General features: G+C 34.5%; 2 protein-coding genes across 2 annotated transcripts; both read left to right on the plus strand.

Annotated features, from left to right (window-relative positions):
- Positions 1-367: 367 nt before the first annotated feature.
- LOC140802452 (protein STICHEL-like) lies at positions 368-8,979 on the plus strand. Its single transcript, XM_073157992.1, has 8 exons — positions 368-496; positions 586-719; positions 1,220-3,203; positions 3,647-3,866; positions 4,683-5,255; positions 7,009-7,804; positions 8,388-8,457; positions 8,545-8,979. Exons 3-8 carry the CDS (start codon positions 1,227-1,229, stop codon positions 8,641-8,643), a joined length of 3,735 nt encoding a protein of 1,244 aa, XP_073014093.1. The 5' UTR covers positions 368-496; positions 586-719; positions 1,220-1,226; the 3' UTR covers positions 8,644-8,979.
- A 4,973-nt stretch (positions 8,980-13,952) lies between these two features.
- On the plus strand, positions 13,953-15,871 carry LOC140801973 (GDSL esterase/lipase At3g26430-like). Its single transcript, XM_073157376.1, has 5 exons — positions 13,953-14,232; positions 14,471-14,680; positions 14,775-14,935; positions 15,002-15,272; positions 15,481-15,871. The coding sequence occupies exons 1-5, from the start codon at positions 13,995-13,997 to the stop codon at positions 15,741-15,743; spliced, it is 1,143 nt and encodes a 380-aa protein (XP_073013477.1). The 5' UTR covers positions 13,953-13,994; the 3' UTR covers positions 15,744-15,871.
- The last annotated feature ends 902 nt before the right edge of the window (positions 15,872-16,773 follow it).

Raw genomic sequence — 16,773 nt, forward strand, 5'->3', positions numbered from 1 at the left:
TTTAAATATTTATTATAGAGAAATTAATGGAATCTTTAAGATTTTATGGCAAGTAAGAATATTGGTATTCGAATTTGGTGCCTCTTCAACTTTAGAGTATGAGCATTAAAGAAAAATATCATAACAAAATCCCCAAAAATTAAATAGAAATAAACAAAAAAGAAAAAGGAAAAGAAAGAGAGATGATTTTGGGCATTTAAACAATGTTATTACCAAAATCTAGTGAGAAATTTTCGTTAGGGGCAAAAGAAAAAAAGAAATTTGGTGAGAATCTCGGCGGATTTGGGGGGGAAAGTTTTAATTTCGGCGCGTGCGGGGGCGCCAGCTCAAAACCCTAAAATTAATAATTAATACCATAAAACCAAAGCATCCACATGCTCTCCACTGTGAAATTTTTTTCCACCATTCCAAGATCTCTTCTTTCGTCTCTCTCTCTCTATACCCTCTCGCTCTCGATCACATTTGTTTCTTTTCTCTCAATTCGGGAGATTTTTAGGTAATTTTCCTCTCAAAAGGTGCCTCATTTTCTTCTCCTACCGCTTGATCATTTGAAAAAAAAAATGATCTTTTGATGCTACAATGCAGGAGGTTTTCGGCTTCATTTGTTGCTGAATCGAAAACCCATTTCGGTTTCTGATGGCTATGCATGGGTGGGAGATGCTTTTCTGATTCAATGTGGTTGGTAGCGGTGGTGAACGTTGCTGCTTGTGGTTGCTCTGGTGCGTAATTTGCAATGCCCATTCCGTTTTTATTTTTATTTTTTATAATTACTCTGGAGAAATTTCTACGTTTAATTTCATGTCAACTACCGAAAGATTTCTTCATGTGGTCCTAATTATGATAATTTTGTTACTCTTGGACCTTAGTAGTATGTAATCAGTGATAAGATCCAAACGTATATTTCATGTACTTGAACTTGGTATGCCGCCCCACCAATCATACGTTGGTGGCTTGGCATTGTATCCTGTGCTAAATCAGCATGATGTTGTGCATTCTATTTGGATCTTCATGAATACTCTACTTCTATGGATCTTATGAGTCTTAACAATGAATCTGAATTAGAGACAGTTTTAATTCCTATCTTCAGACATCATCATTTTCTTTCGACTATGATCTCTCATATCTAGGAGATGGTGATTTCTTCTATATCTTTTTTTTTTTCATACTTTGACCCTATTTTTAACTTTTACCGTCTGATAATGTAACAATTTCTGTATAGGTACATAATGGTGGAAGGTTGTGTTGGTCCGAGTGAGCTTCACTTGAAGAAGGAGCTTACTGCCCTCCAGAAAGCACGCTTCTTGCGTGACCCTGAAACATGTTCATCTTGGAGGTCCCCTCTGAGTTCTAAATCTCTTGCTGCAACTTCCACTGTTTTATCTGGAAATGGTGTTGGAGGGAATAAAAAGAAAAAAGGTAGTGCGGAGTCTCTTGTATTACCTCTGAGAAGTGAAAACAAAAGGAAAAAAGTTTATCTCTATAATTGGAGGCATCATTCTAGCAAATCTAGTGACAGTGGAATAAAGTTAGATGAGGATAGCTTGCAAGTATCGGTTGCTGGAAGTCCAGAAAGTGTAAGCAGTCCTCAGGATGTAGAATCCAAGAGTGACACATATCTTGAAGTTCCTATGAACATTTACAACATTGAAGGCTCGAATTCTGAGACTTCAGTCAAAAGAACTGTTAGAAGGTTGAGAAGAAGGTCAATTTTGGAGAAAAAAGCAAGTAAGCGTTTGGTGAATCAAAAGTTGGTGGATCTCCCATCCAGCTCCTTAGGTATTATTAACTCAGATGATCAGTCTGATGATACTGAGAATTGCACCTCTGAGGATATACGCCAGTTGACTCATGAACTTGCACGAAAAGCTGGTTACCTTTCTCACTCTGCGTCACCGCTCTTCTCTGGATCTGGATGTGGCAATTGGTCAAATTCCTCCAAGATCCTGAAAACTGCTAGAAGAGAGGAGTCATCTCATTCTTGTACTCCTGCATCAACTAGCTCCTATTATAGATATGGATGCCGGAAACCGAGTACTGTTGGTTCATCAGATGGAACTACTTCTTTTGATGGCGATGAATCGGATCAACCAGCTCTACCAAGGACTCAAGGATGTGGTCCTTGTTATTGGTCAAAGAGAACCAAAGATAGGGGATGTGGAGGTTGTTATTCTCCTTCTCTATCTGATACTCTAAGGAGAAAAGGCAGTAGCATCCTTTGTGGTAGCCAGAAATTGTATAATAAGAAGAGGTCATCTGATTTCAACAAACACAAGTATCTGGAGAAATCTTCTCAAGGAATACCTCTACTGGTTAATAGCTGTGATGGAGGTCGTTCAGCATTAGATTCAGCAAGCGATGAGCTTTCTACTAACTTTGGGGAACTTAATTTGGAAGCACAGAGCCGGTTGGATGGAAGGAGATGGTCAAGCTGTAAAAGCCAGGAGGGAATGGAACTAGCCACACGTGGAGGATTTGATTCAGAGATGCGAGAAGAGAGAAGCTTGAGCCAAAAGTATAGACCAAAGTCCTTTGATGAGATAATTGGCCAGAAAATTGTTGCTCAGTCACTTAGTAATGCCATCTCAAGAGGAAGAATAGCACCTGCATATTTGTTTCAAGGTCCTCGTGGGACAGGGAAAACATCAAGTGCAAGAGTATTTGCAGCAGCACTAAGTTGTCTGGCTGTTGAGGAGAACAAACCGTGTGGATTTTGTAAGGAGTGTACTGACATTTTCAGTGGAAATGCAGCAGATTTGGTTGAAGTTGATGCTACCAACAAGAATGGAATGGACAGAGTTAGGTACCTACTGAAAAATATTTCAGCAGCTACAACTTACTCACGATACAAAATTGTTGTTATTGATGAGTGCCACATGGTATCTTCCAAAATGTGGTCAACATTTGTAAAATTTATTGATGAGCCATTACCACGTGTTGTCTTCATATTCATAACAATCAATCCGGACAACTTGCCACGTGCCATCACATCACGGTGTCAAAAGTACACATTCTCCAAACTTAAGGATATTGATATAGTGTGTCGGCTGAGAAAAATTTCTCTTGAGGAAAAGCTTGACGTTGAAATGGATGCTTTAAATTTAGTTGCTATGAATTCAGATGGATCATTACGGGATGCAGAAACCATGTTAGACCAACTGAGTTTGCTGGGCAGAAAGATAACCACTTCTCTTGTAAATGATCTAGTAAGTTTGTTCTCCAAATTCTTTACTAATTACATTTATGGCTCCTTTCTTTTACATCATTAGGCTCAAGATACCACTTAGTTGTTGCTTATTTGGAAGCCTTTTGTATTAGCTTAACTAGCGGCCAAGCCTGCAGTGAGTGATAATGACCTAATATATGGATAATTGGCAAGATAATCAGATCCTAGAATATTAGTGATGGTTCAACATGGTGGGGGCTACTTAATTAATTGATAGATTCTTGATAGAACATTTTTTTTAGCTAAGATACTGATTTGCCAATATGTGTTATTTTATTACAAATACCCACTGATTTATTTATCTTAATCTTCCAAAAAAACAAGATTTGTTGAGTTACTTTCTGGAAGGAGCTTAAGATGGTTCTCAGTAGGTGCACATGTTGTTCTGCAGCATTTCTCACACTCTATAATATAAAACTCCAGGTTGGTGTTGTCTCAGATGAGAAGTTACTTGACCTTCTGGAGATGGCTATGTCTTCAGACACTGCTGAAACAGTAAAAAGATCCAGAGATTTGATGGATTCTGGTGTTGATCCAATGGCATTGATGTCTCAGTTAGCTGGGCTGATAATGGACATTATTGCCGGCACTCACCGGTTAGCCAACTCTAGATGCAGTGGTACAGCACTTTGTGGGCGAAGTTGTGAGTACTTCCATCATACTACATGCTTTCTTCCCTAAACCTGGTGCTTTTTAGAATAGTGCATTACATACGAGGAATCTCATCCTGATGCATAATCTCACTGGGGCATGTTTACAGAAAAGGGTGTAGTTAAACTTTTTATTATGTTTATATGCATTTTCTTTTTTTTCCTATTTTTTCCTTTTTCTAGGGTTAGGTTGGGGTGGTTGTTTTGTTGTTGATGAGCCTGTCAGGTGCAGACATTTGTCCATGTAGTGCTGCTTATGGATGCTGAATTGTCATCCTAAAATGAGTTTTGATTCGATCATTCATCAGATCTTCTAGAGGAAAATAATCCTATTAAAAACCAATCTTGAAGATGTTAATAAGATGCTTCTGATGGTTGCCGCATTAGTTCATTCGTTTTGGAGCTTGAGAAGTTCTGTGACAATAGCTTTATCTTCAACAAATTTCTGCTGCCCAGAAATGCCAGTTTATTAAAGATGTAATTGATTGCTTTATTTCCTCATAATTATTGATGGTGCTGATCTGCAAACTATTGACTGTTCCTACCTGACACTTTCTATCTTGCAGTAATTGAGATGCAAGATTTTTTTTTGTCTTTAGTTTACAAATCTTAACCTGCTCCTCTTTCTATCCATGGCCGAGTTCAGCTCATATGTATGCTTATACTCTTTTATCAAGTAGCAATATTCAAGTTCTTATTCCATTTGTGTACTTCTTTGGTTATACACATATATAATTGTCTGTTGCCATTAATATTCTGGGATAACTGAGCTCCCATATTATTTCCTTTCCTATGGGTATCTTCTGTAGTGACTGAAGCTGAGTTGGAGAGACTGCAACAAGCATTAAAGATTCTTTCTGATGCTGAAAAGCAGCTAAGGCTTTCGAGTGAGCGATCTACATGGTTTACTGCAGCTCTACTACAGCTTGGTGGTCAGAATTCAGAAGTAAATCAATCAAACAGTAGCAGCAAACAGAGTGCTAAAAAGACTAATGATAGTGCAACAGAAATAGTCAGAAACTCCTCTGTTGGCAGGAACTCTTCTCATCCTTTACACATGCTTCAGGAAACAAAATCAACTTTGGATTCCATAGCAACCAACGGGCGTTCAAGCCCCAATGGCCTTTCTTCGTCATATAGGATGCAGACAAATGAGAAAGATTGTGAAGTGTTTTCTGCAAACTTTAGATCTATTGATAAAACCATACTAGATTCTGCTCGGATAAGTGAATGTGAATCTTCTGAGAAGAGAACTGTCAAATGTTCAAACCCAGACAAACTAGCTGAAATTTGGAGAAGGTGTGTTGAGAGATGCCATTCGAGGACATTAAGGCAATTGCTTTCTGATCATGGAAGGCTAATATCAATCAACGGAAGTGAAGGTAATATTTACTTCAATCCTATTAACTATTGCCTGCTAGTAGATTTTACATGTAGATGACCTTATTAATTTTTTTTTTGCCTGTTCACACTTCTATTGCTTCATCATCTTTGTACCTGTCCTTGGGAATATATTTAGTTCTTGACGACCAACAATCATGCTTTTTATGTTATCTATTACCATCATTTATGTAGTATGTGGTCAACAATATCATTGTAAATCATATTTTGGATCTACGGAGTAAGAGTGTATGAGTGAGGACATTAGTTCACCCGGTGGCTACTTTTTTATTTTATTTTATTTATTACAGATAAAGAGAATCTCCTTTATTACTTAATCAAGTCATGATTCGATTGGCTCGGTAATTCCTATTGTGGACAATGTTTGAATCAATGTATTCAAGATGAGTGCCCTATTGTAGATTTTAGAGGCATTAAATATAATGGAATTATGTATCAGACAGTGGATTATGGGATTGCTTTTCTCAATTCCTTATGATATTAAACTAGTGTACAAATTTTAGAAGAACTATAAATGGAAATAGAGAATAATTTATGTTGATGAAGGCGCAAATCATAAAATAAAAGATACATATTTGCACTTTCTACATCAAAAAAGTATACTTGGTCATCCCTAATTGAGTCCCACATGCATACACAAGCATTGTAATGCCTTGATATCTAGAACCACTTATCATCTTTAGATACTTCTGTTTACTGTACATGTGCTATGCTCATATAATTGTTGTGCAACTTAATCGATCTTACAAGCATTTTCTTCTCTTCTTGCTCTCTAAATTCGTAAGGAGGTGAACATTACTTGAAGTATGAAATAATTCAGCGACATACCTATTTGTAATTATGAAGTAGAAATCTTAAGGGGGACTAATATTGTTGTACAAACAACTTATAGAAAGAAGCAATGATGGTTGTGCCATTATTGGTACAGGGCGTGCCAGTGGTACACATTTATAATAAAATTTTAAGATATCTAGATATGTTTTTGGGTCTTCGGTATATTAATATTTGATTTTTGATTTAAATATGTGGATTAAAACATACATTATAGTGTTTTATCTTTAGATTATTTTTGCAAACAACTTATTTTATTAAAAATAAAGCAACAGTTAAATATAAATATTATCAACACATAATATGAGTGAAGCATTCATTAAAACTAATAATAATGATTGAACACATTATATTATGATTAAATATTTTGTAATATAATTGAATACATAATAACATTTAATATATAATGTTAATTGATAATAATTTAATAATTAAAACTAATATTTAGTTGAATGTAGTATGACGAGGGGAATCAAAGATTTTATTTATTGGTATAAGAAAAATACGAGAATGTTGCACTAAATATTGCCGATAATTTTTAAAACTCATTTACTGATAGTATTGTTTGTTATAATGTTTCATGTAGTCTTTATACAAATAAGAATTTTGTAATTCTTCTATAATATAATATGAATAATGAACATGCACAGAGATTAAAGTTGATTTGATGATTATTGATGGAAATAGAAAATTTTTAATAAAAAAATGTACCTAGATGCCCAACTGGACGACAAGGGGCATGTTGAATCACAGTCCAAATGACAAATTGCACATCATCTTGGATAACTGCTATACCTTTCCTTAAGCTCTTTTTATACATTTAACTTTGATGTCACTTCTCTTTCACTTGTGCCATTATGACCTTCCTTCATTATTAGGAGTTTCACTGCCCACTATTTTCAGGTGCCTTAATTGCTCTGGTAGCATTTGAAGATGGTAATATAAAGTGTAGAGCTGAGAGATTCTTGAGCAGTATCACAAATTCAATGGAGATGGTCTTGAGACAATGCGTGGAGGTTAGAATAAGCCTAAACCCTGACATTTTTTCTGAGGGACTGGGACAAGAGCAAGAATCTCAAGCGAACAACCTGGCAGAAAAGCTAAGATGCTTGGACAAAGAAAGAAGAGTACAATCTGAGTTATTGACTGGGTCATCCAATACTGACAGGGTCAAGGGATCCTCTAACTTGCCTAGGGGAAGTTTGGACAATTCAGAAAGAACACTGCAGAGAGCACTCGAAAAATGTGACAACCTTCCCACAGCAGGTGAACGCTTTCTGGTTGCTGGTGTCCCCATGCTCCTTTCTGAAGGAAACAGTGGAGAACCTAGCACCAGACTAGATGAAGTTTCAGCGCAAACGACAAAGGCCGCAGCTATTGATGAGCAAAGGCTGGAGAGTGCATGGCTCCAAGCTGCGGAGAAGTATACACCTGGATTGGTAAGTCGTTTGAAACCTGAGAAGAATCAAGTTCTGCCACAAAATGGTCTTCGTCGCAATCAAAATAAGTCATCCGTATCACTTGATGAATCCTCAAATCATTGGGAAGAGGAGTTGAATCATGAGATCAAAGCTTTAAAAATTAGTCATAATCATGGATGCCAGAAAGATCAAACAGGAGTAAGAACCAACGGATATGCCATTTCACCAAGTTTGTTGCATAGCAACAGCTACAAAGCCAATTTTGACCAAGAGAACTTGTAAGTTTTCATTACTTCTTGCAGTCTTAATTAAAGCTGCTGCATCATTTATTTCATCATTCATTTAGCTCTCAGAGAATGCTGACTAATCTAGTGCTGAATTCCAATTAACGTCTTGGGTCTATTGAGCTTCCATGAAATTCTCATAATCATCTTGCTAATACATAGACAGCCAGTTTTGCTGTTTTGCTCTCTAATAAATTTATGCCTTGAGGTTTTAAGATCTAATATGTTAGAATTGTCAACCATAAGTCTTTTCCTAATGTTTGTCCATGCGTAATAATTTAAGGATTAGAGTTTATTTGACAGGAATTCACTAGTGTTATTGTTGTCTGTCGATCTAAATATCAGATAGTGCTAGATCCTGGCATTTGTAGACAAGTTAGCAGGTTGAAGACCTACTCATTGGGCCTGGCTTATTTTGGCTTATGTAATGAGTGAGCTCCTTTTTCAAAATCAAGAGTTAAATATCGTCTCCCAGTGCAAACTGTAATCATCCAGTTTTCAACAGATTTCAGTACCATCTCCAATTTATCCTCACTTATTTTACTTACCTGGGTTTAAACTGTGGTGAATTTTACAGAGGTTACGAGTCTGGACCTGGTTGCAATGGTTTCTTTTGTTGGAAAACACACAATTCACATGAAAGAAAGGTAGGAAACTAAAGTTTGTTGCTCCATCTATATCTTTCAATCGCACCATAAGACTAGCAACTTGACCAAGTTCTTTGCCAATATCAGATGACGAAAGGAGTGCATGTAAGATCAAGAAAGTCCCGCTGTCTTTCATTGTTTGGACAATGTGGGAAGTCAAAAGCAGAAAGCAGATTCAAGAAATGACTGAAGAAACAGAGGAGTTTGGGCCTCAAAATGCATCAAAATTTCTGTACATGCTCCACAAATCCATTCTTCTAGTATAGAGCTAATTGCTTTCCATTTGCTGGTTTTGAGGTCCTCTGGTGCAAAAGTAAAGCCTCCCATGTTCTCTCTTGAGGTTTGGCCATTTCCAATGGTGGGTGAATAATAGAATAAGAGAGTTAGTAAGAAGGCTACTTGAAGATAATCGATACAAGTTCTTGTGGGTGATGTGGTTAGAAATTTAATGAGAACATAAGACACTAGCAAGTTGGAAATAGATGCCATCACAGTTGAAATTCATATACATTTCAGATGAAATCTTTTGTTTTCCTGTGTCTGGTGCACTGAGCATATGCAGTCCCTGCCTTTGGTTTGCTCTCTCATACATGCATGTCATGTTCTATTCAATATGTGACAGATTGAGACCATGTAAGTAAATTTTGGAATCTGTGAGGGTGATTAATTACCTAATCAATACATAGATGAGTGTAATCAATCCTTTGTTCAAATATGAATCAAAATGAAGGTAAAACCTATAAATAGTTCAAAAAAGAATCAACATGCTGTCATGCAGAAGTCTTTTCAATTATTTTTTTCATGAGTAGGTATTAGTTCAAAGACATAGTTGTTAAGCCTACATTTTGGTCATATTATAACTTAAGCCTTCACTTTATTAACAGATATTTGACGGGATAGAATACTAAGTAGAATGTTTCCTTCATTTCAAATGATATTTTTATGTTCACCTAAATTACTCAACTCTTTTTTCTAATATGATCTTTTTAACTTTTGATTCTATGGTTAAGTTAACTTAATGGTTGGATTAGATTATATCTGTCTTATGGTGTGAGACTTGATACTATTTATCAAATTAAGGACTCTATCTATAGCAAACGAAGCCCTTAAGCTATGTAGATTAATCAATAAGCAAACCGCGTTCGAACGACATAATCTTTGTTTCATTTTCTTTATTTTTCTTGCATTTTGAGCTTTGCCTTGTATCATTATAGCTGTGTAATTATTACACTTAATATGACATAAAAAATAAATATTTTTTCATAAATGACTAAAATATATTCTATGATAATTTACTTATTATACTAGTACAATGAAATGTAAATAAATTTTTTGTTATTTTATAACGAGGAATAAACCAATATGCTTTCAAGATCCATATTCATCTTAATAGATTTCATTCGGATAATCCACATCTAGTTATATTTCTTATTATCATATCCTACTTAAAGTGACTCTAACATCTACTAAGTTCTAGATTAGGATTCTCATAGACTCTACTAATTTATTAATGGATACTAAAACGATCCACCAAATGTCTAGAATTATTCTATCCTATTCTACTCGGGCATAATAAATTAGAAAATTTTAACATAATTATCACTGAAATTTTCTAAAATATTATAATAGCCACTTTAAAATATTATAATTATCATCGAAATAGTTTTGAATTCTTTTAAAAAATGTCATTCCATCAATTAGCATAAGACCAATGTATAAATTACAAATTACTCATGTAATTACGCCTAAAATCAAACTATCACACTGAATTTTTATTTTCATCATTTTACTCTGTGTGGTTTAGACTAATATTAAATTGTTAACTCTTTTATTCATCTAAACTAATAGAAAAAGTATACATTACCATAAGATTCATATAGTATTAATAATCAATGAGTAAATATTAATCTTGTACCCATATTAGACAGATGAATATTTAAGGAAGCTATATTGTGATACCTAGATTTTAACTTATATTTGAGACTTATTATCTTAGATCAGAGATAGAAGAGATTAAGAGTGTATTTTATTTTAAATTTGAAGCATATGTTAGTGTGGATAAGTGCAACTCTAATACTTTAATATGTATTATGGTGAGAAATTTTCTATAAATTTTTTATAATTTTTAAGTTTAGGATTTAAGTTTAGAAAGTAGTTTATAATTTGTAATTTACTCTTATTTAAAAATTCATTCGATATTTATAATTTAGTGGCAACTATGATATTTTTAAGAATAAATAGTAATTTAATATTTTAAAAGTTTTTTAAGACAACTATCTAAAAAGCCTAATAAATTAATAATGTTAAAAATTACATGTCGCATTAAAACATTCAACAGAGGAAATTATAGTTTATCCCCCTTTTTGGTTAGGCATAAATTTATTTTACCCCCACTTTAGTTTTATTTCTATCACTTAGCATCCTTATTATTAATTAAAACTAGTATTTAATGCTCTCTAACACATTTAAAAAAATACCGATAACAAAGATATAATAAAATCATATATCTGTTCAATATATTTATCATTTTTTAGATGAATCACAAATATTATTCAATTATTTACGACAAAAAAAACAACGATTATATTTTAGTCTAAACCATCGGGCGGTAAAATGATACAAATAAAACTAAATTTAAACCTAGGTACATAAATTAGAATCTAATTTTCCATGTATGTAAATTAGGCATTTTGTCAATGTGAAATCTTTAGGTTCTCTTTCTCCAGCACATCTTGATAGCATTCAAAAAGAAATCTATAAAAAAAAAATGTCTTCCAATTGTCTTTTGACAAGATTTGAGGCGTGCTAATATGCTGTCATGAAAGGTTGAAAACAACCTCATTGGGGAGTTGACTTTGAAATTATTTTCTATCATCAATTGAGAGTTTGTACTCTTCCATGTCACTTCAAATATGAGGACCACTTGTTTATTTTTTTATTTTATTTTTTTCTATGCAATTAAGAGTACATTATGATATGTGGAATATAATAACTAAGTATAGAGTGCCCCTAAAGTAAGGTTCATTTAGTTAGTGGCTAAAGATTTTTGTTTTAAGAATTATTTTGTGCACATCTATCACATATAAATTAAGTGTATTTATAACTCTAATGAGTATCTTGAATAAAATTTATGTTTAGCTACTAAATTGTAGTTAAGTATGTTAATTATAATAAAAAATTTATTTACAGAACGTGCATAATTTTATACGACCGGACCTCTCTACATTCTACATGCGATCAGATTTTGTGTATAATTTGTGACCTGACTTATTTTATACAGGGTTTAATTAGAATATACATAAATACGTGTTTAGTTGTAAAATATATTTCAGGCAGACGGGAGTGACCACCACAGAGCTTCTAACGATGAAATCGAAGGAATATGGGGAAGGATATCATAATTACTAATATATTATTTAGAATATTATAATTACTATTGAAATAAAAGAAATTTATGTCTTACATTTTATATTTTACTATTGAAATAAAAAGAAAATAAAAAAACATAAATATAACAATAATTCTAAAAGAGTCAAAAAGATTATTATAAAAATTTCCATCGGCAGCTATATATATAAAAAGAATTCTAATTATGATTTACACCCTATATTTTATTATTTATAAATTAAAACTCTATAATTTAGTGAATATGCGCAGAAAATACTTTATCGTTAAATCCATAACCTAACTCTACCCAACCCAACTAAACTAAACCTAACATATAATAAGGGCATTTTAGTCATTTAAAGAGTAAAACATCTATATTCGCTAAATTATAGAGTTTGATTTATAAATAATAAAAATATAGGGTGTTATACGCCAAATGGTCGATTAGGATAACGTCACCTTCGTACATCCCTTTTAATATAAGAAGTAAATGCCGACTTCTTAAATAGCCGCCAAAATGGCATTACTTTATCGTGTGCCGCTAATGTCCTAGATTATGCCCCTAATGCGATAAATTAGCGAGTAAACCAAATGATTTAGCCCTCGTTAACTAGTATTCTGATATAAGCATTCTTATATTATTATAGAAAATAAATAACCATTAATCTCAATAATACTATTGCTATTTCTTTATTCACTTTTTTTCTCTCTCATCTTTTCATCCATCTATTCTAAATAATATTTAATTATTTATCAAATGATTATTTCAACCTTATATCACATTAAGTATAATAGTTTATACTAGTATTAAAAAATTTAGTGACAACTATAATTTTTTAAAGAATTTAATAGTGATTATAATATTTTAAAAGTTTTGGGTACATAAACCTTCTCTTCTCTCTCTCTATATATATATATATAGAGAGAGAGAGAATAAACAACGCTAGATAGGTGTTAAGAAAAAAAAAGGAATACGGCACCGACATTGTCCAAGTTATTGGAATACGACATCTCATCACAAGATGAGGAGGACTTGATTTTAAAGAAGCAAGAACAGGCCAGGGAGATTTTGACCAAATTACACCTCTTTTATACTTTATTTACTCAAATAAATTATACCAAAAATTTAATATCAAAAAGATTATATTTCACTCTAGTCGTAACAAAAATACTAAACTGTTAAGCGTTTTATCCGCTAATATGACCAACATTTTTATTGAAAGAAAATATGTGAATAATTAGAAAAAGATGATAGATATAAAATACTGAAAACTTTAGCGTTTTATATAGGGCGACAGTGCAGTAGATCTATTTTAGTATTAAATTTAAGGTAATTTTTACTTAGAAAAATAAGTTTTAAAAGAGGGCTAATTTGGTTGGAAACTCTCAGCTTAGGATTTTCTTGATGCCACTCAAACTATTCGCTGTCACAACTCACAACTCTCTCTCACTGCCACTCAACTCTCCTCTCATATATATAGTTTTTATATTCGTACTTGTTATATTGATGGGTGAACTAGAGTGCAAACAAATCACATCATTGGTGGGTCTTGGCAAAACCTTTAGAGAAGCAAAAATTTAATTGTAGATGTGAGGATTGGCCAAGTCAAACTAAACTTCCTTTTGCTGTTAGTCAACTTGTCTTTAAAAAAAAAAGAAATTCTGCAGTTTAGATCTGGTGTCTAGGCCCATGTTCAGCCCCAATTCCAGGAGCAGTTTGGCAAGATTGACCTAGAAAGGTCAATAAAACCCTAAGTTTCATGTGGTTATTAGTTTCTTTTTGCTTCCTTTTGGGGTTGGGGGTTTACCATTTAGCACCATGAGTTTTTAGTTTTGTTGCAAGGATAATGATCACTGCAATAGATTTTTGGAATTCAAATTGAGGATATTCTGGTTTCAAAATTTAAGCCGATAGAGAACGATGATTTTTTTTTAATCGGGCTTAAGACCTCTTGATAGTAACTCATAAGCTACTCTAAAAACTTAAACTTTTAGCAGATATGATGGTTTTTAATCTTAAAAGATCAATTGAATCCTTTTTTATTTTTATTTTCTCTTCTAATGTTACTGTTTTATCTCTCTATATAAACTGACTCAACCACCAAAACAACCTCCTTTGCTCTGTTCCAGCTACCGGTAACTACTCAGTTATGAGACCTCTTCTTCTTGGCCTCCTCTTACTTCACCCATTTCTTCTCCTCTTCCTCCCTGTTTCATCCTCTCAATGCAATTTCCCAGCCATCTTCAACCTCGGGGACTCGAATTCCGACACCGGCGGCCTCTCCTCTTCCTTTTCAATTGGCCCTGTCACTCTACCATATGGAGAGACCTTCTTCAGGTACCCGGCCGGAAGATTCTCCGACGGCCGCCTCATCATCGACTTCATCGGTGCGAATTCATCTCAACCTTATCCTATTGACTATGTACTCTAGTTGGTAATTGAGTAGATATGGCAATTGTCAAGCAATCACAGTGTGAATGCGAAGTTGCATTGCTTGCAAGTATCATGCCATATGAATTAGTGGCTATTATGGTTTTGTTGGTGATGCACATTAGCCTGATCTGATACCACTAGTGCATCTAATCATCATATTCTAATGGATGGAGTGTTGAAAAAAAATTTCAGCTGAAAGACTTGGATTGCCTCGTGTTAGCTCATACCTGGATTCACTAGGCACAAACTTTAGCCATGGTGCGAACTTCGCCACCGCATTATCGACGATTTCGCCGCAGAATTCGATACTTCCTCTCGGTTCTTATAGCCCTTTCTCTCTAGATGTGCAACTGAAGCAATTCTTGCAGTTCAAGTGGAGGTCTCAATTGGTCTACAAACAAGGCGAGCCACTATTCTTTTATTTTATTTTTAACAGTAACTTGGTTGTAATGTTCTAAATTTATCAGTGCTTTTGTTGCAAATGGATTGCACATAGGTGGAATTTTCAAAGGTTTGATGCCTAAAGAGTACTACTTCTCGAAAGCATTGTATACGATCGATATCGGGCAGAATGATCTCACTGCACTATATTTCCTCAACAAATCAGTGGAAGAGTATCTCCCAAGTGCTCTGAAAGAGTTCTCTGAAGTGATCAAGGTATGTATGTCATACTGTGCAATGTCTTCCATTCAGTAGTATGAACTAATGCAATTAGTATTGCAGAGCATATATAGAATAGGAGGGAGGTACTTCTGGATTCATAACACTGGTCCCCTAGGCTGCTTGCCTTATGTTCTTGTCCAGCTGCAACTCAAACCTACGCAATTCGATCGAATCGGATGCAGCATTTCATTCAACGATCTGGCTAGAAAATTTAACAAGATGCTCAATGAAACAGTGATCCAAATCAGAAAGGATCTGCCTCTCGCGGCGATTACGTTAGTCGACATTTTCTCGGTCAAGTACTCACTGTTTAGGCATGCTAAGGAGTATGGTAAGAGTTCTTCAATCTTTTTCTTTCAAAATTTATTTTCTATTGATGTAGTGTAAAGGAAATGTGATCTGGAATCAAGGGAAGATCTAAGACTTATGCACTGAGGTGGTACTATATTATTAAGCTGGTTATTCCTTCAAAGATTATATAGGTTTAAAGAAGATTCTTATTCTTTATACATATGCTAAGAATTTTCAGATCATTTCAGGATTTGAGCATCCACTTAGAGCTTGTTGCGGATTCGGGGGCGGTAAATACAACTTTAATGCGACCGCGAGGTGCGGCAAAACCGCTAACATCAATGGCATTGATGTTTTACTAGGAAAATCATGCAAGGATCCTCTGAAAAGAATCAATTGGGATGGAGTTCATTACACTGAATCTGCAAACAAATGGATCTTCGACCGGATATCTGCGGGTCGGTATTCGGATCCTCCGGTTCCATTAGGGTTCGCTTGCCATCTGAAGTGATCCAAAAGAACACAACACTGTAGTACTAGTCTAATACTTACTTACAAGCTACAAAAATTGACTCAGGATTGTTGCCTACTTTCTTGTAACTGGAATAATGCACAACAAATTGGCTCTTTGCAATCAAACTTTGGATAATTTCAGAGAAGACAGAATGACAGGTTGGGGCAGGTAGATACAATCATTTATTTCTTTCTTGCTCACCTAACTTTAATAAGTGAGGCTGAGTTATCAAGGATGGTCAGCTGGAATGGGGGAAGCTTCCAAGCTATTCCAAGAACTGGAATGAATTTATAACTTGCAAGCTAGCCACTTTGATCAAATTGATCCAGAAATTGATAGTTTCAAACAATTTATTTGTTGTGTCTGCGAAAATGATCAATAAGAAAACACTCGGCCGAAATGAAATAAATCGAAACAAAATAGTAACTAAGATTTACGCAGTTCGACTCTAGGCAAGTCCTCCTATTAGATTCTCACCACCTAACTTCAGATTGTATTTGAGATAAACGCAAAAAGACTTCCACTATTATGATCGAACTGTAGCAAACCAACATAAGTAGAAAACCTTAATTTTTTTTTCTTATCCTTTTTGGATTCAGACTTTAATGAGCGATAATTTATAATATACACACACATCACAGTTCTTGCCTTTATATGATTGTTGTCCTCAATCAATGAAGTTTATGAGCATTACTTTGCGGATCAACTCACAACTGAGGCAAGCAAAGTGTTCATTTTTTATGGAAAAAAACATAGAAACCAACATTCTATACTACAGTTGTACTCCTTGAATGCCACAAAGAAGTCCTCTAATCTTGCAATCATCAAAAGCAATGAGTCCCTCTCTCTCTCTCTCTCTCTCTCTCTCTCTCTCTCTCTCTCTCTCTCTCTCTCTCTCTCCCCCCTCTTTTTGTGAGCAAGATCAAGATCAAGTTGCATTATGAGAGGTTACATCTTGGAGAGAATCCATGAGTGCAACTTGGTTTATGCATCACTGCAGGGTAACCAGAACCTTGGGAGGTGGAAG

This window comes from Typha latifolia, chromosome 15 (genome assembly GCF_019914945.1).
Source record: "Typha latifolia isolate L0001 chromosome 15, TyphaL0001v2, whole genome shotgun sequence".
Classification (NCBI taxonomy): domain Eukaryota; kingdom Viridiplantae; phylum Streptophyta; class Magnoliopsida; order Poales; family Typhaceae; genus Typha; species Typha latifolia.

Coding starts and splice junctions, on each gene's coding strand:
- LOC140802452 (XM_073157992.1), top strand. CDS start 1,227: ATGGTGGAAGGTTGTGTTGGTCCGAGTGAGCTTCACTTGAAGAAGGAG. Junction 3,204..3,646: donor CTTCTCTTGTAAATGATCTA/GTAAGTTTGTTC, acceptor ATAAAACTCCAG/GTTGGTGTTGTCTCAGATGA. Junction 5,256..7,008: donor ATCAATCAACGGAAGTGAAG/GTAATATTTACT, acceptor CACTATTTTCAG/GTGCCTTAATTGCTCTGGTA.
- LOC140801973 (XM_073157376.1), top strand. CDS start 13,995: ATGAGACCTCTTCTTCTTGGCCTCCTCTTACTTCACCCATTTCTTCTC. Junction 14,233..14,470: donor CCTCATCATCGACTTCATCG/GTGCGAATTCAT, acceptor AAAAAATTTCAG/CTGAAAGACTTGGATTGCCT. Junction 15,273..15,480: donor TAGGCATGCTAAGGAGTATG/GTAAGAGTTCTT, acceptor AGATCATTTCAG/GATTTGAGCATCCACTTAGA.